Source organism: Nannobrachium achirus, assembly GCF_963921795.1.
Source record: "Nannobrachium achirus genome assembly, chromosome: 13".
Lineage (NCBI taxonomy): Eukaryota > Metazoa > Chordata > Actinopteri > Myctophiformes > Myctophidae > Nannobrachium > Nannobrachium achirus.
Genome location: NC_137833.1, coordinates 17,630,174 through 17,654,655, shown reverse-complemented (window position 1 = coordinate 17,654,655; position 24,482 = coordinate 17,630,174). Strand labels below are relative to the sequence as shown.

Genomic DNA, 24,482 nt, shown 5'->3' with positions numbered 1-24,482 from the left:
AGGTTCAGTACTAAATATGCGGACGACAATCAAACGATCAAATATGACAACGAGGACGCATATAGGGAGGAAGTGAGACAGTTGGTGGGCTGGTGCAACACACACAACCTGGTCCGAATGTCAACAAGACACAGGAGATCATCGTTGACTTCCGACGGAACCAGCACAGCCACACACCACTCCTCATTATGGGTGTGCATCTACTATGTCTGATGCAGTGGGCTGAGGATGCAGCTTTCAGTACAGTTTGACATTAGGTCAATTGGTTTGATCAGACGGCGTGGCTACTTTCTCAATGGATGTGTGTTGAAATGCATATCCACACGCTGAATTACAGCTCCCAAGACTTTATTGACTAGCTTGTCAATAAAGTATTGGGAGCTGTAATCCAGCTAGTAATCTGATATCGACTTCCTTCAATATTCACATTTACTTTTATCCTGCACCTGGCCTAAAGACATGTTGGACATGCACACAGCTATTCCACTGTGTTTGCATTGTACCAGCCGAAAGCTATGTGCCTAAACACAATCACATGTAGCATGCAGTCTTATCTCATGCTGGCGGTTGCCCCTATCCCCGGCTCCAGATCTGTGGAGCCATCAGCAACGCTTCTGCCGTCTGTCTGGGTTCTGATTAGGCCCACTGAATGGACTGTGGTGTGATTTGTTAATGGCTGACTGTCAAAGATGGCGCTCTACTTCTTGGCAACGGCACGTGTCACTCTGCTACTCAAGCAGCCATAACACTGCTATTGGTCTGCAGAACTCATTGGCTTCCTGATTTGGTTTGGTCCTGATCAGGAACAGCTGCACCTGTGTACTCATGGCAGTCTTTGCCAAGATTTGATCATCGAGATTTAGTTTGAGGCGACACAGCAGAAACAATAGTATAGTTCAGCCCTCGATCATTAGCTCAAATAGAAAGATCAGGTGTGGATAACCAATGATGCATGCATTCAGAGTTTTAAAGTGGGGAATTTACTCTTACTTTTAAAAGGGGTACTTTCACCTATAGGGGTACTGTCACTTTAAAAAGTCATCTTAAAATAGTTAATATTTTTATGATGTCATTGTGGGAATGCGCAATTATAAGCCAATCAAATTAATTGACTGTACTTAGACTACTTACTGTACTGGTCAGCTGTTGTTGGGGGCGAGGGGCAGATTACACTGTGACAAGAGCTTCAGACTGTTTCAGACCGTTTTCAGAGAGACCACGTGACCTACTGTATCATACTATTATAATTTCGGGGCGTGTCAGCGGGCCTTTAAGTACATTTAAAAGCATGTACTCTTGACTACTTAAGTACATTTAAAAGTGGGTACTTTTTTAGTCTTACTCGAGTAACATTTTGACTGAGCTACCTTTACTCGTATTGGAGTAAATTTTGACCAGTAGTATTTGTACTCTTACTCAAGTACTCAGAATGCAGAGGAAGGGCAACACAAACCAATGACTTTTGCATGCATAGTCAATGCAAATGTCCTGCCCCCATATACCAGATCAGATGTCCCCAACCCTTTTGCACTGTTGACTGGTTTTATATTGACAATATTTATATTGAATTTTGTGGACCAGTCATGAGGGGGTTTGAAGTGGCTGAGGTCACAACTGGAATATTGATTAGGCTTTCAAGTCAATGGCAGCTTTTTCATAATGTTCCATTAGGTTAAATGTTTGGCGATAATAAACCACACAGTCAGTGCATTTGGGAGCCCTGGGCTTGTTTCCCTGCAGCGTGATTGGAAATGACACCCGAGCTCCAGGGAAACCCCGCCCACTGAAGCTTTTGATTGGCTGAAGCGGAGCTAAGGAGCGCTCAATTGTAGTCGCTTGGACAGGGCGTTTATCGTGTGCTTGCCCAGGCCTTACGGCCTGGGCATAAATATAACGATTGCATTCACCACGGCTTCGTAACTCCCAAGGTCCGCTGGCCTTCGCGCCGCTTGCAGTGTCGTGGACAATCGAGCGGCTCCGCCTGGAGCTCGGGTGTCATTTCCAATAACGCTTCCCTGCAACAATAAGAAGGTTCCATGGGAGACATTGACACACAAAGGGTGTTCCTCTTGTGGTTAAAAAGTGCAAGTGTCAATCTGTTACTATGGCCATCTACTGAAGTTACTGTAGATTTGGCTTTGTATTATTTCATTTTTTTCATCTATTGTTTTTATTCATTATATCACAAAAACATTGATGCACCATGAATAAAAACAAATGACTAAACAAAAACAATACTGTACATTGTTATACATTCAACACAAACACAACTTCAAACTAATACAACAAAATATCAGGAAAATAACAATCAAACCCACACACCCACCCACTCCTCTGCCATCTCTGTATGTGTGTGTGTGTGTGTGTGTGTGTGTGTGTGTGTGTGTGTGTGTGTGTGTGTGTGTGTGTGTGTGTGTGTGTGTGTGTGTGTGTGTGTGTGTGTGTGTGTGTGTGTGTGTGTGTGTGTGTGTGTGTGTGTGTGTGTGAATGTAATGCGTGGAATGCACAATCTATGTAAAGTGCCTTGGACAAAGGCACTAGTACAGTATATAAATGCAACATTTACCATTTACCTTGATGTTTACTCTGAGGAACATGAACTCCACATGCAGCTCCATTGAAGAAGATTAGATGGCTGCATGCTCTCTCCTCTGCCTCCTGAATCCACAATCAGCTCCTTGGTCTTGTTGAGGTTGAGGGTGTGACAGCTGATAGTTTCTCCTTTCTGTTTGTATGTCTGTATGCATGCCAGCAGCGACATGGAGGAGGGAGAGGAAGGCCTGAGGCCACTGACCAGGAGCCAGCTGCTGCAGATCATCCACCAAAGGGTAAATCAATGTCCACCATGTCTGCTCTCAAACCAGAAAGTAAAAGAAAAAAAGAAAAACATAATATATTGAAGAGCAAAGATCCTTTATTTTTATATAAGTTATAAATAACTTCCACCTCCATGTTATGAGGGACCACTTCCCAGTTCCCCACAAAACGTAGTGTAGCAAAATGTAGAAAGGTTCAACTCTTTAACTAGGGCTCCCTCTGTCTAAAAATAAACACAGACATTACCCCATCACACTAGGTGAAGCATTAGGGGGAAATCTCGCTATTTCTACGTCCCATCATTTCGACTAAGGGAGTCGGCAGGTTAGCTACTCACCCACGTCACGGTTACTGAGGTTAGGGTTTGGGTTAGGTTTAGGCATAGAGGTTAACATTCACCCACGTCGGCAGGTTAGCTACACCCGTGTCGGCAGGTTAGCCTTTCACCAGGTTAACATTCACCCGTGTCGAAAGAAATAACCGTCGAACAGATGCTATGTCGCAATATCAACGCGCTCCCAAGCATTAGAAGAGGTGGAGAGCTTCACTTATCTTGGCAGTATCGTTGATAAACTGGGAGGGACGGGTGCAGATGATATAAAAGTTTGGATTGGTAAGGCAGTGGATTTTCCATTAGCTGAAAAATGTCTTGGGGTCCTTGGATCTGCCACAAACACCAAGATCAGGATCTTCAATTCCATGGTGAAGCCTGTTCTGCTTTATGGAGCAGAAACCTATTTAACAACTGTCACGGGCATGAAGAGAATCCAGGCATTTAACGACACTTGCTTCAGAAGAATCCTTCGGATTTGCCAGTCAAACAATATCAGTAACCTGGAACTACAGTATGGCAGCGAATAAGACAACCCGTGAAGAGGAAGAAATCCTCCAAAGACACGGAAGATGGATTGGTCACACTCTTTGCAAGCCTGCATCTAATATCACAAGATATGTCCTTTTCTGGAAGGGAAAAGGAAAATATTCAACACCTGACAGCATGACCTGGGTGCAGAAGAAGAAGAGGTCTGGCCATACTGTGCACAAGGACAGCTGGAGAAGGTAGCTCAGGACCGGAATGCCTGGAGAGCCCTTGGTCGCAGCCTATGCCCAAAGTTGTGCTGCAGCAAGACAAAGCTGGATGATGACATGAGAGAGTCTTGTTTAAGTCTGGTGTGCAGATGGCATTTAGAGTGCCTGTGCCAGGTGGTACGCCGTACTGCTAGGATGAAATGTTCATAAACACTGGTCTACATGCTTACTAGGGTACAAGCTCACTGGATTTTGTCTATTCCTACTGAATGTCCACCTATTATGACATATGGCCAGAATAGGGACGCTATGGTTCAAGTGGTTAAAGTAGCAAACAACCTTGCGCCTCGAATAAGCCAGTTGACCTTGTCCCAGCAGGCGAGAAGTGGACAGCAGAAATCATGGTCCTTGTTGATCTCAAAATTGCAGTGTGCTGATTAGTAAATGACACATTAGTGTCACATTTGAGTCCCCAAAATACCAAACACACTCAAACGAGGGGAAAGCATTGTGCCTTGGGGAATTGTCGATTCCCTGTCCGCCACTCACCTCACAACAGTCCTCCTGCCTTGGCATGAGTGCAGGCAGACTGACAAAAACTAGGGGCCATTATTTCTATTCATCCCTGCAAGGCCTGACAGGCGGAGATTATGTGACATCACAGTGAAGCCAGAGCGTGATGTCAGAGCGGCAAACCCATAGACCATAAAAATGTGTACACGTCCAGACAGAAGGACATGGACAAGCTGTGACGTTTCTCATAGTAAACTGCGACCTTCGGTCGCAATTATTTTGTGATCCAATTTAGCAGGTATTAAAGGTTATCATTTATTCTGGACGTAATGTATCACTGTCATTAGAGCTTATTTTTAGTCGTTGTGTGCAGCACCCAAGCGTATAGTCCAAACAGAGGAGTCTTTTTGGCTTAATACTTGGGACTGTTTCATCCGGGCTCACAATTTCCCCATTTTCTGCTTTCACCTCTTTGCCGGGATTAAATATTAACACTGACGGCTTGACAATGGCGACGATGACATCTTATCAATTAAAGATGATTATGTTTTGGGATATACAATAGCTTAGATTATGTTTAATTATTGTTATTATTTTGTTATTTTGCACCAGCTCTGACAAATACTTTGCCCCCATCCTTTTCCCACCAAATCTCACCTCTTTTCTCTGAATGTTCAACTATGTCCCTGTTGTCACATACAGACGGATGGACCGAGGGAGGTGTTGTGAGTTGACACCACTCCGTGAAGGGAAGAGCGGGAGGTGCATTACCAGACTCATCTCCACTCGTTTACATTCATAGGCGGCTGTAAGGAGCTTTCACTTTATGGGAGTCAGTTTGTTTAGCATATAATCAATTGTATGAGGCATGTTTGTTCCGTTAGTGGTCAGCAGATGTCCAGTTTTAGCAATGCGTGGCAGCCATGGTGTGGATTTTCAAGGTACACACAGGAGATGGGGAGTGTGTGAAGACGTCAGGGGCGCGTGATTATGGATCCCACTGGGAAAGATGGATGGAAACGGCATAGAGCGCTCGTTTTCACAGTTATTGTCCACGACACTACAAGCGGCGCGAAGGCCAGCGGACCTTGGTCCTGCTCTTCGCCCCCGAGCGCCGCAGGCGCGAGTGGGCCGCACGATTTACGAAGCCGTGGTGAATGCAATCGTTATATTTAAGCGCACGATAAACGCAATGATAATTGGGGTTTGGTGCACCTCGCGCGGTCCAAGAGACTACAACGGAGCGCTCCCTACGTCCGGTTCAGCCAATCACAAGCTTAAAAAATGAGTCCGGGGCGTGGTTATCCATCTTTCCCAGTGGGATCCATAATCACGCGTCAGGGTCAGATTAAGCGCACACACACACACACACACACACACACACACACACACACACACACACACACACACACACACACACACACACACAATTGGAAAATTGGGACACTGATCTTTTGAAATCCAAAGTAAGCATGGCCATTTGCAATTATCTTTAAAGATGGTACCCAAATGTAAATTCCCTGATTACTGATGCTCATGCATTTTTTCAATTCAGTTTAAACTCGGGGCCCTTAAAGATGTCTTGAAATACAACTTACAGTAATTGTCGTCTGCTTTACAGCCCTTTCAGCCAATTGCTGAACGCACTTAATGCGACACAAAGTGATAGAACGTGGTAGTTCTCTCTCTCTCTCTCTCTCTCTCTCTCACTCTCTCACACACAGACATTCAAGATCTTGCTTGCCTTGGACACACTTAACTGTCAATCATCTTCACACATTTTTCATGTTTACTTGAATCTGTACAGAGCACTTACAGTCAAAGTTAATCGCCTAATTACAGCACTCTACAGTACTTCATAATGTAGCTCACTTTGAATTGGCGACATGGGACAAGGTTTAAACTTTATAGCCTACACAGCAAAATCCTCTGTTGAATCTAAAGGGGAGCACACACTGGACGCGGGCGGCTGCGCAGCGTCACGTCGCGGTATCGACGAACGTTAAGTGCCACGCGGTAACCCCAACTGGATGCGACGCGCTGCCACACAGCACATCCATTTCCCCCAGTGGGGAGAACCATGGGAGAACATGTTCACGGCAACGCTGGAAAAATAGAACAGCGTCGTATTGGCGCAGCAGGTGAGGTGGCAGACCCGTGGCTGCGCGCGTCTGACGCCGCCGGTGTGGGTTAGTTCATTGTAAATAATGGGGCTGTATGTTTAGACGCGCGGCGGCCGCGCCGCGCCGCCTCCGCGCCGCGCCGCCTCCGCACCGCCTCCCCTTCGCCTCCGCGTCTGGTGTGTGTTCCCCTAGAGAGGTCCGTCGCGTCCTCAATGTAGCTGCTCTGTGAGTGACACGCCCCTTGATACACGGCAAGCCCTCTGTCATGGGCGAGTCAATACGTCTTCATTTACTGAACTGGCATTGAGGGATCTGCTTTGCCAAGCTCAGCAGTGACACACATCTACCAGAGGTGAGGAGCAAATGCCTAATTCTCAAATAGGCAATTACATCATCATCTGCAATCTGCAGATTTACCCAAGAAGATGGTCTGCAGCCCGGATGAGCAGAATTCATCTTAGTCTGGCACAGCATATTGCAAATTCTGTAATTAGAGGGACAGAAAGGAGGAAATACGGTAGCTAAATATGTCACTGTATCCAAAGGAGAGACTGATTTATTTAACCTTATTCTCAAGCATTATTCCGGATTTCGTCTCATTCTAAGTTGGGTGGCCTGCTTCCTATATATAATTGCGACCGTAGGTTGCAGAGTTAGTATCAGAAACCCCAGCAGTTGTCAGTATGTCACGCTGATACTGCTCATGCAGTCAGGTGTGACACACACACACACACACACACACACACACACACACACACACACACACACACACACACACACACACACACACACACACACAGGGCAGTCAGCTGTTTCTGATTGCTGCAGCCTCACCACACAGCGTTGGCAGGTTAGCTACTCACCAGGTTAGCATTCACCAGCGTTGGTAGGTTAGCTACTCACCAGGTTAGCATTCACCAGCGTTGGTAGGTTAGCTACTCACCAGGTTTGCATTCACCAGCGTTAGTTTTACTGAGGGTTAGGGTTAAGGTTAGGTTTAGGTGGTCGAACCAAAGGGAGTTCGAACCAAGGACATGTTTCGTTCCTCGCGCCAGTCGGCTACGGAACGACCCACACACCAGAGCGAAACTCCGACACACCACACACTGTTTTTAGATAGTTATTCACGGTGCGACACAAGCATACATTATTATTTCATAACTTTTCATTGTGCCCCTACGGTCGCCACTCGCCATTAAGCACCTTTTTTACTGTAGCATTATCTGTGGGACACTTCCGGTTAACAGCAGACATACAAGCTCACGTCGTGTCACAGATGCAACCGTTATGAGCTTGTAGATCACACTCTGCTGCGGTGCCGGAAGCTGCAGCACACCTTCTGCGCAATGCACGATGGGGCGTTGGAAAGTTGTGGATATATATATATATATACAGTGGTTGTACCTTGAAAGTGCTGGTCGTGGCACCTATGTGGTACCACCATGGCAGCCAAATCAGTTGAGGCACCACGTTGTTACATGCCACAACCACTAGGTGGGGTAAGAGAGCAACTAATGCCCAGACAAAGGCATATGAGACAGGTTTGTTGCTTAACTGGGTAGTTTATTTAATTTTCAAGAATGAGAAGATTTTGAGCTTTCAGTCAACAGAAATGACTTGTTGGCAATTGTATTAAATCCAGGGGAAAGGGTGAATTTAAATGCAGAGTTCTAATGAACTGAAAAAGCAATTATTGCTATATTAACAACTGTTTATCATATTTAACAACATTAGACAAATGAACTATTCTAATTTCAAAGTCTCCAGGCCAGGAAAAATAAAGGATAAATAAAATAATTCAATAAAATCCTCCAGTCAACCATTCGAAGTTGATTATCACCTTTAGGCATTTTATATATCCCTATGTAATTGTGAGTATTTTCTTTTTTAAAGATTGCTACTTTAAAAAACAACTATGTTTCTTTAAACAATGTTAGACGACAAAACAAACACCAAAGATTTGAAATCTATCACAAACAATGCCATTTCAGTGGACTAAGCAGGAATCAAACCCCTGTCCTTTGGCTTACAAACCTGTCTTTCAGTCCCCTAGACCACACTGGACCTAATGCAGAGATGTGTCGTACTGGCTAGAGTCTAGTTAGCCTGCTACAGTGACAGCCTGAATAGTTGAGAAACAGATGTAGAGTTCTTAATGATAGTTTTTTAAATGATTGAAGACTTTATTAGAAGTTTGCATAGGAAAAGGTACAGTTTCATGAGGGTACAGTTCACTGGTACAATGTCTACTACTAAAAGGAGATCCATGAAAAGACTAAGCTTATTTCCACAGGAAACCATTAAAGTATCTCATACAAATAGTTTTAAAAATCAAATGGTGTTTATGTGATAAATGGAGGCTATATTGTTGCTACATTTCTGCCAATCATAAAAGAAGGGGGGAAAAACCCCAGCTCTTTGCAGAAAATAGCCGATCTACAAGCTCACAACGGCTGCCGAGGGGGAGGGGTGATGGGGAGTCTGATAGACAGATCTCAGACTTCTGACTGCCCCCGGCCATGAGTTAAACAAGGATCTCAATGTAAAACAGCATTGGGCTTTCCTGAGCTTTTACCAGTGAACTGTATTAACTGTCATGAAAGTCTACCTTTTCCTATGCAAACTTCTAACCAGTTTAAATATAGGCCTGTCTTTAAAGTGGCAATCTTCAGTCTCCATAAAATGCAGGTTTACAAAAAGTGATTATAACTTATAAATGTTGAGATTTTATTGTATTGATTTTTTCCCCTGTACGGTGTTCCTTGAGTACTGGGGGCTGAAGAGTTTGTTTCTTTATAAAAAACGGTTTATTACAATAAACAATGTTATTTAAACAAAGCAAACACAAAAGATATTGGATAGTGTTAGCACCCCAAGCCAGAATGGAACCTCAAACTCCCACTTACAAGGCCTCGTCAGAGTCCTGTAGACATTCGTACCCAGGCAGTTGTAGTTGAGTGGTTAGTGTGCCTGCCTGGCAGTCCAGAGCTCTCCAGAGTAATCGCAGGTACGATTCCTGCTCAAGTCACATGTTTGCTGAAGTGTCCCTGAGCAAGACTTTTAAGACCCCCAATAAAGAAACAATCTGTATATAGAAACAATACTAATTCTTTATTTTTGTTTAAACTGTGTCTGTTTTGCAATCATCATAGGGATATACAAAGTAGCCATAAAGTGATTACTAACTTCTAATTGTTGAATGTAAGATTTTATTGTTGTTGTTTTTTTCCTGTCCTGGGGACAGACCTGATTTTCATTACACCTTGGCACCAAGGTACATAATACATTATTATTATTATAATGTTTTATTTATTTATTGGAGAAATAATGCAAAGTTCTTCGAATGACCACAACTCCCCCAAGTCCCAACCTAGCCTGGGGCCAGCCTAGATACTAATGCATCTAGCTAACTAACTGCAGTATCTACCTACCTTGTTTTAACATGGCTGGGATGTCTAGCTCAGCTAGGCTAGTCCCAACCCCCCATGTGACACAGTTTAGCAAACAAACTCACAGAGAGAGTCAGACACACACAGTGGGGGGTGGGGGGTTGGGGGTTTGGGAGTACACAGGTACGAATTCTGGCCAGGCCACTTACTTGCTGAAGTGTCCCTGAGCAAGACTTTTAAATCCCTAATAAAGAAACAATCTCTATTGAAATAATCCTAATGACTTATTTTATTATTGTTTTAACTTTGTCTCTTCTGCAATCATCATAGGGATATACAAAATAGCCGTAAGTGATTACTAACTTCAAATTGTTGAATGGAAGACTTTATTGTATTGTTTTTTCCTGTCCAAGCGACAGACCTGATTTTCATCTTGGTGAAATGGCTCCCCCACCCTCCCTCCCCAAGTCCCCATCACCCCTCCCCCTCGGCAGCCGTTGTGAGCTTGTAGATCGGCTATTTTCTGCAAAGAGCTGGGGTTTTTTCCCCCTTCTTTTATGATTGGCAGAAATGTAGCAACAATATAGCCTCCATTTATCACATAAACACCGTTTGATTTTTTAAACTATTTGTATGAGATACTTTAATGGTTTCCTGTGGAAATAAGCTTAGTCTTTTCATGGATCTCCTTTTAGTAGACATTGTACCAGTGAACTGTACCCTCATGAAACTGTACCTTTTCCTATGCAAACTTCTAATAAAGTCTTCAATCAATCAAAAAACTATCATTAAGAACTCTACATCTGTTTTTCAACTATTCAGACTGTCACTGTGGCAGGCTAACTAGACTCTAGCCAGTACGACACACTTCTGCATTAGGTCCAGTGTGGTCTAGGGGACTGAAAGACAGGCTTGTAAGCCAGAGGACAGGGGTTCGATTCCTGCTTACTCCACTGATTTGGCATTGTTTGTGATAGGTTTCAAATCTTTGGTGTTTGTTTTGTCGTCTAACATTGTTTAGTGTAAGAAACATAGTTGTTTTTTAAAGTAGCAATCTTTAAAAAAGAAAATACTCACAATTACATAGGGATATATAAAAACGCCTAAAGGTGATAATCAACCTCTAATGGTTGACTGGAGGATTTTATTGAATTATTTTATTCATCCTTTATTTTTCCTGGCCTGGAGACTTTGAAATTAGAATAGTTCATTTGTCCAAAACTCAAGCTTTGTACTATTATTATTATTATTATTACCCTTATTATTATTATTTTCCTGTCATGGGTCGTGGGGAAATTAGAATTCAATAGCATACTTATTACAAATCTAGTTGAGGTCTAGGCGCATCTAGTTTTTTATTTGTCAAATGTTTTTAAGTATAATAAACACAGTTGTGTATAAAGCAACAATTGCATTTCAATTCAACCTGAACTCTGCATTGTCGTCTAATTTTTCTTTAATTAATAACAATCACAATGAATCTGTTCACCCTTGCTGTGTTGCCAACACTGTAATGTAGGGTTCATGGACTCACATGTGCCTCCCTGTGGCAGATAAGCCACATTACATGCTGTAACACCTCTAAAAAAGGTGGTACCACCTTTACTCAACTACACTGTAGTGGCACTACAGTGGTGCCACTGAGGCAGCCAACTGGTGACACTGCCAATCTCAACTGCTAACGACTGTAACCTGCCACAAAAAGTTCAGAAATCTAACTTTGGTCGATTATATCTCCCCTTTAATAAACCCACATGGTATTGTGTTTGATATCATTGTTATCGTTGATTTGTCACCTTTACAATGAGGTGCAGATTGTAAGAATCTGGCATTCGTGGAATGAGCAACACAGCCAAACGTGTGGGTAGCGCCCCTCCAAAAATGGTCAAAATGGCCTGGCAGGCCTGCAATACTGTTCTTTTGGTGTTCACCTTTGTTACTTGGGGCATTGAATGATTGCACTCTCTCACAGTAATAAGGAAAAGAAAAAACAACACATATTGGCAATTTTTACACTTTGTTAATGTTAAGCTCAGTGTCAGGGAAGCCCAAAACGAGAGTAAATGCCAGCAGAACAGTATATTGCAAGCCATTTTGGCAAAATTCTGGTCGGCGCTACCCACACGTTTAGCTGTGTAGCTCATGCCTCGAATGCCCGATGATTACAAGCTGTACTTCGTTGTAAAGGTGACAAATCAACAATAAAAATTATATAAAAATACAATACCATTTGGGTTTATTAAAGGGGAGATATAATCGACCAAAGTTAGATTTCCGAACTTTTTGTGGCAAGTTTTATTTATATATATATATATATATATATATATATATATATATATATATATATATGTCACGGTTAGATAGAGAAACGGTGAGATAGAGAAACGGAGCGTTTGCCGTGCCGCACGGGGCGGAACAAGCGGTCGCCACAACAACGTCCTCCAGGCGGAGCCACTCGATTGTCCACGACATTGCAAGCGGCGCGAAGGCCAGCGGGCCCTGGCCCGCTCTTCGCGGCCACTCGCGCCGCCGGCCGCGCGAGTTACGAAGCCGTGGTGAATGCAATCGTTATATTTATGCCCAGGCCATAAGGCCTGGGCAAGCCCACGATAAACGCCCTGTCCAAGTGACTACAATGGAGCTAATGGCTAAGCTAGGCTAGGCTAGGCTAGGCTAGGCTAAGCTAGGCTAGGCTAGGCTAGTAAATAAAGAAAGAGAGTCGCAAACGAGTGACGTCAGCGCCTTCACTATTGAATGGCTGCGTCGCCATCTGGTGGTGATTAGTGTGTGGTGAACTACAAAACGAGCGCTCTTACCACAGTCTCACTGAGTTACCCAAAATGACTGTAACATATATATATATATATATATATATACATACATTGCTCAAAGAAATGAAGGGAACAAAATGTTCCCTTAATTCTTTGAGCTTTCTTTGAGCAGTACTACAGTATACTGTACTCTACTCAGATAAATTCAAATAAATTAAGGGAACATTTTTTTCCCTTCATTTATTTGAGCAGTATATAGGTGCTTGGTGCTTGGTTTCATCTTATCTTATGTTGAGTGGAACCTCAGTTTCTGTGAGCTAGAGCTCAGGTGTTATATATATATCCATTATCCACAACACGTTTGGTTTAGTGGCTTGTGCATGATGGGACGTCCTACCATAAAGTGAGCGCCACCATTTGATTTAGTGTCCCAAGAGGACTATCAGGACACTAAATCAAATAGCAAGGCAGAGATGACATGGAATGCTCTCTTCCAGGATGGGAGTCTGAAAGTTTGTAGAAACTAGATGTATTCTCACCCCTATGTCCCCCTGACCTGCTTACTGTAGGCATACATATTATACATATGATTTCTGATTGTTATAAGATGTTTTGCATTGAATTGAAATGTTCTGTCATTTAATGTCTCAATCAAATGAGTACAAAGATCCCCAATCAATGTAAACAAGCCATAGTGCTTTCTTGGGTTTAAATCCTATTAGTAGACCTGAACTGTATCGTCTTGTGCTTTTCCTATGCGAACTGCTAATAAAGTATTCAATCAATCAATCAATCAATCAATCAATGAAAGAGGTTTATATACAGTGCAACAATATGTTTTTTTTCCCCGATGGAGGTCAAGGAAGGATCAATGAAATATGTAGTCTACGTGCATAGGCGGACTTTATGGGGGTGCAGGGGGTGCACTGCACCCCCCAGGCATTTCTGAGCATTTAGGAAAAAAAGTAAGTCTCTAGCCCATTCCTGTCAAGAGTTATGATTTCTTAAAGAATTAACCAACTAATAGTCACTGGTTTATCCCCATCACACAGAGACCAGCTGGCAACAATAAGTTGATTGATTGGAATGTTAAGTGATCAGAGACTCTCTCACTCTCTCTGAAGATAGCATTGCTAAGAATGGGGGTTGTTAGACTATGAATATACCTGAACATACATACCTGCAATATCCGAACTGTACACAAAGATTATGTGTTAGGCTTGATAAATAATTAAAAAGTTTAAAATGTAAAAATATCTATGTTTTAAGTTATTATTCACTGATATTCCCTCATTGTTCATTACTTAAAATAAATTAAATTACAATAATTATTGTCCTCCATCAAACAAAATGTTTTGTAGCCATTTAGAAATTATAGCTGAAATTATCAAATGGTTTATTCTTATTGGCATTTCTTGTAAACTGCAACTGTGTTACCAATAATGAAAGTAGCTATTTTATTTAATAATGAACACAATTTGTAAAATGACACTGCTCTAACCACACATAAGTGTACGTTTTATTTGGTACACTAGTGGTCTGGTGGACACAATGAATAACAGTAGTGTTGAGGGGTTGACCATAGGCCAATTATTTGTTTACAAACATTGAGACTGAATGCACAGCTGACTGTATCATGTAATCAATTCCCAACAGATCCCCATACCTGTTGTTTTGGGGAGCACTGGTTATTCAACCTCCTCTTGTGTGCTAGTGAGGTGCTCCCATGGGTGTGCCCTTATCGAGACATATATACTTCATTGCGCAAAGGTGTTCCACGTCAAGAGTAGCTGATATACAAACTCACATCGCGTCACCAATGCAACCCTTCTGAGCTTGGAGGTCTGCGGCTCTGCGCGCGACACCGTCGCAGGACGGAGCATAATTAGGCTTCATGGATTGCAGCTGGGCGAGCAGTAGACGCTCTGGTGATCCAGTGGATCGGGTGGGTGATCATGAGGAGCGCTCCCTCTGTTCTGATGACGGTAAATAGAGGTGGGGTTTGAAGGACAACTGTTTTGAATCGCTATTATTGTTTACAATCAACAGAAACTAAGGATTATATATTTCAAGAGTGAGAATTTACAGTAAAAATCCTAAGCATTCTTCCTCCACACTGGGAGAAAAACGGCATCTGAAAAATTGATGGAATGCATTTTTAAACACGAGTGCCATCCATTGCATCCTATGAACGGTGGGGTTCATTTGGTGCCGACCGGCGTGCGCATACTGGTTTATATCAATGTGACGTGGACCATTAAGGCATCTATTGGCATGTTGCTGCTCAAGCCTGCCCCCCCTAGGGCAAATGGCAAAGTCCGCCTATGTCTACGTGTTGTTTTCTAACTCCTTAAGCTGCAAGCTGTAGTTAATCATCTAGCTTCAACGACCTCCACCCCAGCCCCCACCTGGTTCCTTAGTTTTGGCTAAAGCACAAATTGATCAGCACTCTGGTGTTGATCAATTTGTATCTGGTGCATTAATTGGATTCATTCTGTAGCTCTGGGGGGTTTATTGTTTAAGTGTACCCCCTGCTTTGGTTGTTTCTGAACACAAAAATACTGCCAAACATAAATCTATTGCATTGTTTAAGCTGCTGACTAACTTTAACAAGGGTGTACTGAACAGTGATTAAAGGAGTAGGCAGTTCGCTATGATTGACCAATAACCCCCATAGAAATATTTTGAATCCACCTACAGGGTCGCAAAATCATTCCCTTGTTTTGCCTGCAGCTAATCTGGGAAATACATGTGTAAAGTGCACTATCTCTGTTATACACATGGACATAAATGAATATGAAGCATCCAATTTTTATATTTTAGTGTGCAAGCAGGCAGGTAGTTTCATCTCTCTGTCTCTGTAGTTTATTTAACTTGTGACTGTACTGAAACGGGAGCGAGCAAGGCACAGCGAGGCCGCATAGCAGCGAGCGGAAACACAGAGGGGAGGGGCGAAGAGATTCTGCTCACTCTGCTGGGCTGTAGAGTTTCATTATACTTTTTTTAATAAAACGTATGCGATTTATCCAAATTGCGCAGGCAGAAGCTGGTCTGTTGTGGGCCGCAGACTGGTCCACAGGGTACAAATTCCCCCACGTCCGCCCCGCCACATACGTCCCTGGTGAACAGAAATGGTGCCATTTTTTAATTTATAATGCGCATTTGTGTGGACCAATTATATGACGATAAGGTTGAAAATGGGTGAAGTGCTCCTTTAAGGGCTACACATAAATGTGACTTGACAAGTGATTATTGCACTCGCAATGCTTTTTTACCCGAAAGGTTCTGATAGGAAGCCGGTTTGGATTAGAACATGGCAGCTGTGGTCAGTTTGTCCAAGAAGGCAAAGTACATTGTTTTGTCACACAATAAAATACACTGTGTACAAATGTAACTAAATGGACCCTTATGGGTACATTTGTACAATAAATGAACCGTCAGGATTTTACAGTGTAAAACGCCTGTCCATACCTCCTTCATTGTTCTCGTAGCCAACCACGGTAATCCACCCAAGTGATGGACTGCACCTGTCAGTGTCTCACTAAATGAGAGTACAAGCACTCATCGTGATTTACGAGAGGGTCAACAGGTCCCCATGTGAATAATTCACACAGGGACCAAGTGAGAGGCGAGAAGGGAACAAAAGGTGGCTGTATTTTCTTTTTCTTTTCTTTTTTGCGGCATCGTTAGTTATCCATTAACAACAACAGTATGATTATGACAGTTTTGCTGTTGAACCTACGGTACACATGATCATGTCTCTCATCTATCTCTCACTTATCGTATACAGAGTGATGTCCTAATGTTTGCCTCAAGCACACGGCTGTGATGGCAAAGGAAAATCCGCATTTAGGCCTAACCTATAGAATAGGGCTAAATCCGAAATTAGCCTACAAAACAAATATGTTGCTACATACTATACATGTACTGTAAGCCCCTCCCAAACAGCAAAATGTGTTCCCGGCCTGAATGGGTTAAGTGAATGCAACCAATTAGTCCATATGAGATTAGGTGTGCAGAGTCACAGATGGCAAAATTGGTAAGGCACCACATTAGTCTGGGATCACTTCACTTTTCAGGCTTGTAACCGGTCTGGAGCGGAAACCCCAAAACGTCACGTTGTAGTACTCAAAGGACTACAATTTGCCGGAAAGATCAAACCGGATTCAGTTTTAACCCAAAATATTCCCCTGCGCTCAAGGACATACTTTTAGGGCCTACCTAATAAACTCCTTGATGCGGTGTAGTTTTGCTTTTGAAAAATTCGTTTGGTATATGCATCTTTTAGTCCAACTTTTAGCGACTGGCAAGACTACACTAGGCCACTCGAACATTTTAATAGGGATTGGGGAAACAAACGGAGGGAACCAAATCAAAGCGACGCTGCTTCTTCTAGTGGTTTCCGCGCTCTAGGCGGAAACCAAACGGCCTGTTGTGAACGAACACCAGGCTTTTTCCCTGAGAAAGCCTGGTGGGCGAGGTTAGCACCACATAGGCTTTTGATTCCTGGCAGCATGTCTGTTTCCTGTCTCTCTCTGCTGTACTGTCAGTGGTTCTCCACCTTTTCAGGCTGTGACCCCAAAATAATCATATTTTAACTGACGAGCACTAAGAGTTGAGGCATTAGATTTTGTATATCACGGTACTACTGTAGTGTGAAAATAGCAGATCTACATGCTCACAACGCCTCACGTTGCGAGGCGTTGTGAGCATGTAGATCTGCTATTTTCTGCCTCTAATATTTGATAATTTGGCCAATGTTTAACTTGTCATTTTAGAAGTATTAAAAAGTCCTTAAATTTTCACTTTAGAAATGTGCATATACCCTCTATACACTTAAACTTTATGTTGGTTTGTTTACTGTTGAGTGAGAAGACAATGTTGCATATTAAGCTAATCATCTGGGGACCCCCCAAAATAATTTGGGGGTCCCGACCCACAGGTTGAGAACCACTGTACTATGTTACCATCTAATCTCCGGCTTGGTCTCGGCCAAACTGAGCACACACACTCCCTGGATGCCAATTCACCCTTTGTTAGCCTCCTGGTTGGTCCCTAACTGACCAACCAGCAGGCTCTATCTGCCTTGTCCCACCCTGGTTCCGCCTTTTTTATGTTGAATTAGCTAAAACATTATTTTTGGAGAAATAAAAACATTTAAAAACATGCTGATTCACTATGCTGCCACTGAGCAGCTCCAATTGACTGAAACAAAGTTTGAAATTAGAATTGAACACACAGAATAACAATATGAAGCAACTGAATTAACATGACAGTGGATGGAATGTCCCACTGAATGTCCCACCAAGACACAGCAACCAATGGGTGTGGAGAGGGGCAGGACAATGGGTGGGACTTGACAAAGGGTGAATTCAGAACCTCTGCCCCACAATTTTTCATATGGGCCATTTATAGCGCCACCATGAGGCCAATTTTTGTCAAACTGATTTTGTCCAAAAACCAAGCACATCGGTAGACAGTATCTCTACAGTCATGTGATTGACACGGATCTGTCCGACCTTCCATATTCCATCCTGATTGGCTAGGATTGGCTTCCAAAGTTTGTAGGATTGGTCCGTTTTGAACAAAATGCCTCAAATCATGAACACAGCTCGTGCTTTCCGTGAAACATTGCACGGACATTCCCACTAGGTCAAGGAACAAATTCCACCCTTTTCACATTGGCCTGTTATAGCGCCACCATCAGGTCGACTTTTGCAAAACAATTTTTTTGAACAAAATCACGCATGCAGCTTCCGTGAAGCGGCCGTGAAGCGCCAAAGAAGACCTGGCACCATTTTCACATTGGTCTTTTATAATGCCACCAGAAGGCCAGAATAACCTTCCTGACCTGGTGGAGACCTGTGCTAGGAAGAGCACTGCTTCTGGTATTTGCAATGATATTTGAATGTTTTTTGTTGCTACTTTATATGTCAATGAATTGAATACCAAGGACCTCCAATGGAAGCAAGACTGCAAGGGCTTTTTTGGGGTGTTCCTTTTAGGCAGGGTCTTTAACTGTAGCCTACTACTTTTTTTCTTTTTCTTTTTTACTGTACTTGTTCTTGTGTTACTTCATTTTGTCTAAACAATATTCAATCGATCAATCAATCACACTAAATAGAACACAGCTGGTATACCTCATCATGTTGGATGTATGGTGGACATTGGTGGTGTCTCGGACCTCAGTGGTCTATGGTTTTATTGTAGTCAACCATTCATGAGACAATCATGAGAAACATTTAGCAACCAATAAGCCTAAACAGATTAAATGATATTAGATTAGTTTATTTGATTAGAATAGGCCGGTCATGCTTATTGTCCTGAGATAGCAATTCACCTTGTGTGGATCAACAAAAAAACAATCAACATAAATGGAAACATGGAAAACTAGCTAAGTTGCCTTGATACTGTTTTTAGATAATTTTCTGGTTAATGCCGAAGAACTATTGAAGAAATCTTGTGAGTAATTTAACCCACGTTGAAAATGAAATTGTTATGTTCATATTATTGACACTAGGGACATCAAAACCCCAGCAATGGCAAAACATTAACATTTGTTATGCTGTAAATGCTTTGGAAAATTATGCTCCATTGTACAACTGTGTACAAAATTGCACATCTACAAGCTCTCAGAATCTGACCTTGTGGACTGGCATTTTCACTGCTCAACACCATTGTGTGCCTAAGTATAAATCAGTCTTTAGTAGAGGGCAATTAACTGACAATTGTGGGGCTTAAAGCATGCAATATTCTCCATGGTTTTAGATCAATTACAATTTTTGCAATTTAGGCATTTTGGGAGGTTGGGAGGTTGGTGGTTTACGAGGCTATAGGCATTTAGCAGTCGCTCAAATCCAATCAAATTATTCTAAAACATATCATATAGCCTACATTTTATTAAAAGATATTTTCTATTTTTCAAAAATGTTAAATGCATGTTTTCTAGCATTGGACAAACAACATTTCTGGACTGTGTTTTCTCTTATCTCTGTAACCACTCTTAAAATGTTACACAAGACAGAAGCTAAAATAAGAAAAAGTAGCTGAATCCCAGATAAGAACACAATAAGAAAAAATGCAGGTTAATAACAAAATAAGAGAAAATTTGATCTTATATTGCTTCCCGCATGAGGCCCATGTCTTTGCAGAAACTACAGTAGATGGTCATTGAAGGGATTTGCTTTTTATTCCTTTTTGCTTTTAATCATATCGCATGAAAGCAGAGGATATTGAAAGATGCACTGTGGGAGAGTTCAGCCAAAATGTTAGCTGCTTTTGTCCTTTTGACCCTGCTGCATGCACAGCGATGGGTACGTCAGCTGTAGCAGTTCTTTAAAGTTAATGTAACCTTGTCAGTGTGCCAGTTCTAGAAATAATGTCCCCTATTGGTTCACCACATGGGGTCCCCATATAAGAGAAGATTTCACAGTGATGCTCAACCATTTTGATTTCAAGGGCCCCCAGTTTGACATGTATTAGGCTACCGACCCCCAATTAATGGTATTTCTATCTCTGGGACCCCAATTTATATAGTAAAATTAATGTTAACTTAACTCTGAGAGTGTACAAATGGAACCAAGGGTCCATTTGGTTCCATTTGTACACTCTCTGAGTTACAGACTCTTAAGGGTCCATCTGGTTATAGTTTAGCTGGGGAGCTTGAGAACCAATAGCCTTTGTCCATTTTCTTTTTTCCAATAACAATACGACGGGAACTATGCACGAAAACAAATTTCACACACTTGTTTATTTATGTAAGCCTGTGATGTGACAAATATAGCTAATGCTGTCTCTGGTGTGTTTAGGGGGTCAGTTTGTGAGATTAAACTAAAAACACATCTTCTGTGTCCACTGGGCACCTTTTTCCAGTGTTCATATTAAAAGTATACTTATGAAACATAAACTGTAGCTCTTTTGTGAGTAATGTTCTTTTTTCTTTTTGGTGTCAGCTAAAAGAAATGCACACACTTTAAAAGCATAAAACTAGTTGTATCATATCATATCATATCATCCTAGTGGAGACCCAGTGGAGATGCAAACTTAAATTTCCATTTACCCAGCCAGTCCTTCTGTAACATCACACCCTCACACCCTGGTGCTCTTGATCTTCAATTGCCATGTGTTTCCCTTTGCTCCCCTCACTGCCCAAGGCTTTGGGCTTTGGCTAACGTTGATGCTTTCAGCTTAAGGGCCGTTTATAGTTCTGTATGCTTGATTTTGTGTACGTACGCAGCACAGAGCATACAAGACGAGAGCAGAATAAAGCTTAAAGCTATGGAGGTGGCTCTGCATGCAGACATGTGTAAACCGAAGCATTTAGCCAAAATATGTAGAACCACAGAATTTCTTGACCCGACGTGGTAACAGTCTGGCCTGTTTCTGCTGTCTGTCGGCAACGTTACATCGCGGCCTAAATGTAACTCCGTGAGGGTACAGATTTAACCACATGGATCCGGACCCGGTACCCTCTTGCTCCCAGATTAATTATAACAAAACCCACCCGCTGGTATTGAACATAATTCCCAAGCAAATGAGCCGCTGAGCGAAATCAGCTCTTCTTCATGTGCCTCAGCCTACTATAGCTGTCTGTCTTTAAGACATTATGGCTAAAAGGATAACACAAAAAAGTCCTGGGGACTTGTTTCCATTGTGGTTCAGCCTGGGGGCCAGCATGGCTTCTCATTGAATCATCATCATCATCATTCTGGTCAAGGCTGCCCAACTAACCCTCGGGGGAAATTTGGTCACCATGTTAAAGTATGTGACAGACTACTGTAAGGTGTATTTCCAATAATGTCAAGTGAAGTCCTTGCAGCTTCCTAATAGCCACTGCGTTATGCGCTTTCATAATTTGTCATACAGGACGGTGTCACACACAAAAAAAATGCTAATCTACAATCTCAACAAAGCACTGCGGATGCAATGTGTTGTGAGATTGTATGTGCGACACCGCCGTACAGCAGACCATAAAGGCATTACAGGGAGTTGACCAATAGGCTGTGGTGGAAAAAGTACTCACATTTTGTACTTAAGTAAAAGTATCAATACTGCACTGTAGATGTACTCCGTTACAAGTAATTGCGAAAATTGGCATCAATAAGTACTTAAAAGCTGTACTGTGGAAGCTGCTCAACTAGTGGTCAGTAGCGGTATTGCTTTTTTCGGCCGGAGTCGCCGCGGACCACCGGAACGGGGGTCCGCGGACCACCGCGGCCGTCGCGAGCACCTCCGCCTCGCCGATACGCATCCGTAGAGCCGTCTCCCGTCATTTTTAGACCAAGATTGAGGGAGTAGCAGGCAAGATTCCTTCACCAATGTAAACACAGTTGCTGAGGGAAGCTACTTCCTTTAGAGACAGCAAGACTCGCTGTGATTGGCCGGTGGTGTATGATCTGCGCTGTGATTGGCCGGTAGTGTATCATGTGGGAGATGACATCATTTTGCCGGGAAATTCTACCCCCCTCACAACTCATAGAAAACATATAAAGAGAAGGCTTCAGAAGCTGAAAATAACAGAGTGGGTGTTCTAAAACTTTAGCGATTTAACAGTTAGGACAATTTTAAGATTTGTTTTATAAAAAAAGTTACATGGTATAACTTTAAAGTACCAAAAGTAAAAGTACAAAATGTTTGAAAATAGCAGATCTACAAGCTCACAATGCGTCGCATCGCAACACGTTGTAAGCTTGTAGATTGGCTATTTTCAAATGGCCACCGTATAAAATCAGGATTAAGTGGTTTATGTATGTTTTATAATATTGTAATTTAGATCTGCAAAGTAACTGGTAACTAAAGTTTTCAAATAATTGTAGTGGAGTAAAAGTACAATATTTGGATCTGAGATGTAGTGGAGTAGAAGTAAACGTATTGGAAATTGGAAATACTCAAGTAAAGTACAATTACCTCTTAAATAAACTTAAATAAAAGTACTGCCAATAGGTGCAGGATAGAATTTTTGACTTGTGTTTTGAGAAACTTTATATCACTGCAAGTAGAAGTGAAAATATCGATCGCTTGAATGTAGGCCATAAGATAGAACCTTGGACCTGGGGGCAGAAATATATTGTTAAGAGAATGAAGACAGATGACTGTGGTGTAGATTTAGAAAGACATCCACCACCAAGTGCCCAGAACTGCCAACATTCATTCTTTCATCCTTCATCAGATTAATAGTATTTTATTTATTTTGTTTGGGGGGAGGTTTTCTCAGAGCTGGCCATGGCTTTTTACCCATGTAGAGAACAACACGAAAGCATGAGCACTTTTAGAAAATACACTTTAATACAGACATCTTCATAATCAGCGTGCATCTATGAGCTTTAACCTCGAGACAAAAGTACTCTTATCTCACACGCACAAAAAAGTAATAAAAGGAAAAGAATAAGCGTACAGCAGAAGTTGTTTTTGACATACCTTTCTATGGGACGACACTACAAACAGTTGGAGGCGACATTATATTCAGGGTCCATGCAGGAAAGCAAGAAATACTTTATATCTTTCTATACAGTACATAGTTTGTGTCTTGTTATGATCAGCATGCAAGACAGTCTCTAAACCTTGCATCAAAATGTATTGAAACACTGGTATATTAGGCACAATTTGTATAGCCAAATTGAATTCGGACATTTTGTCATTCAGTACTTTTTTTTTCCCCTATGCAATTTGAAAATACAAAAATCATTAACAGACGACACTGCATTTTAATTATGCTGTGGAGATTCTGCATTGTTATTAAGGTGTTTGTACAGTACAGTATGTCATTTTATTGCTGCAATTCAGGCCTTATTTTAATAAATACATTTTTATTTTAGGTAGAGTATGTTAATACAATGTCATTTGTACATTTGCTGTGGTTTGAAGGTGGTCTCCCTACTCTTCCATTGAGAAATGCAGACCCTAGTGGGTAAGACACCTATTGGTTACTTATCCCTACTTATCCCTGCCTGGAGCTCATAAGACCAGTATCTCCCCTGGCCAAGCAGGGATTCCATCTTGAAGGAGCGGCAGTTATTTGGTTTCCCATGTGGGAGACTCGGGTTCAAATCCCGGGTGTTAAAGTTGCAATTACCCGTTCTCTGTAGGGAGAGAACAGAGTGATTTGTGTAGACTCTCCGTCTAAAAAATACGGTCCAGTCAGAAAAGAAAACCTGCAGTTGAGTGTGTGAACACTTGAAATAATAGTTGTATTACAGTTATATACACATTATAAACATGTGCACATACAGTAGCCTATTCCCCTTTCTCTTCAGGTAGGCCCAAAAGCTTCATGTAAAACAACACCTAACACTTGGAATCGCGTGGCGTCTTGGCACATTGCAAACAGACACCACATTATTATTGTTATTATGTCTGCTGCATTACACATAGAGAATACACCAGTAAGTAACTTATTCACAGAGATATCCAGTGAGAGTGAACAAACACGTAACCTTATTAAAAGTCTGGTAAATTACATTTTCAAAGTGCATCGCTTCACCTACCGGAGCTACTGTATCTGTGATGCAGAAAATAGTGCAAAAAAAAAGCGGATCTACAAGCTCACAATGTGTGATTATGTGTTGTGAGCTTGTTGAGCTGCAATTGTTGCTCTTTTTGGACATTTTGTAAAATGGTTCTCCCCTTTAATGTTCAAACTTTTTTTGCCTATAATGACATGCCTAAAGTATAGGGACGCCACATTGAAAGTGGCTAATATTGCTTTTTACCCATGCTTGTGAAGTGAATCCTTTTTTATACATGGCAGGCTTAGCTATGCTATTTTTGTCCTGTATTAATTGTGCATTTCATTGATGCACTTGAATCCAATTCAAAATCCCTAGCTTGTCTCAGTACAGACA

General features: G+C 42.0%; 1 protein-coding gene across 1 annotated transcript in view; it reads left to right on the top strand.

Annotated features, from left to right (window-relative positions):
- The window catches only part of LOC308297185 (uncharacterized protein), a 40,760-nt gene extending 35,197 nt beyond the window's left edge, over positions 1-5,563 (top strand). Inside the window, exons 12-13 of the mRNA XM_080740601.1 lie at positions 2,753-2,828; positions 5,062-5,563. Of these exons, the coding sequence (XP_080596727.1) occupies positions 2,753-2,828; positions 5,062-5,088 (103 nt within the window). The 3' untranslated portion in view covers positions 5,089-5,563. The remainder of the gene's footprint in view (positions 1-2,752; positions 2,829-5,061) is intronic.
- The last annotated feature ends 18,919 nt before the right edge of the window (positions 5,564-24,482 follow it).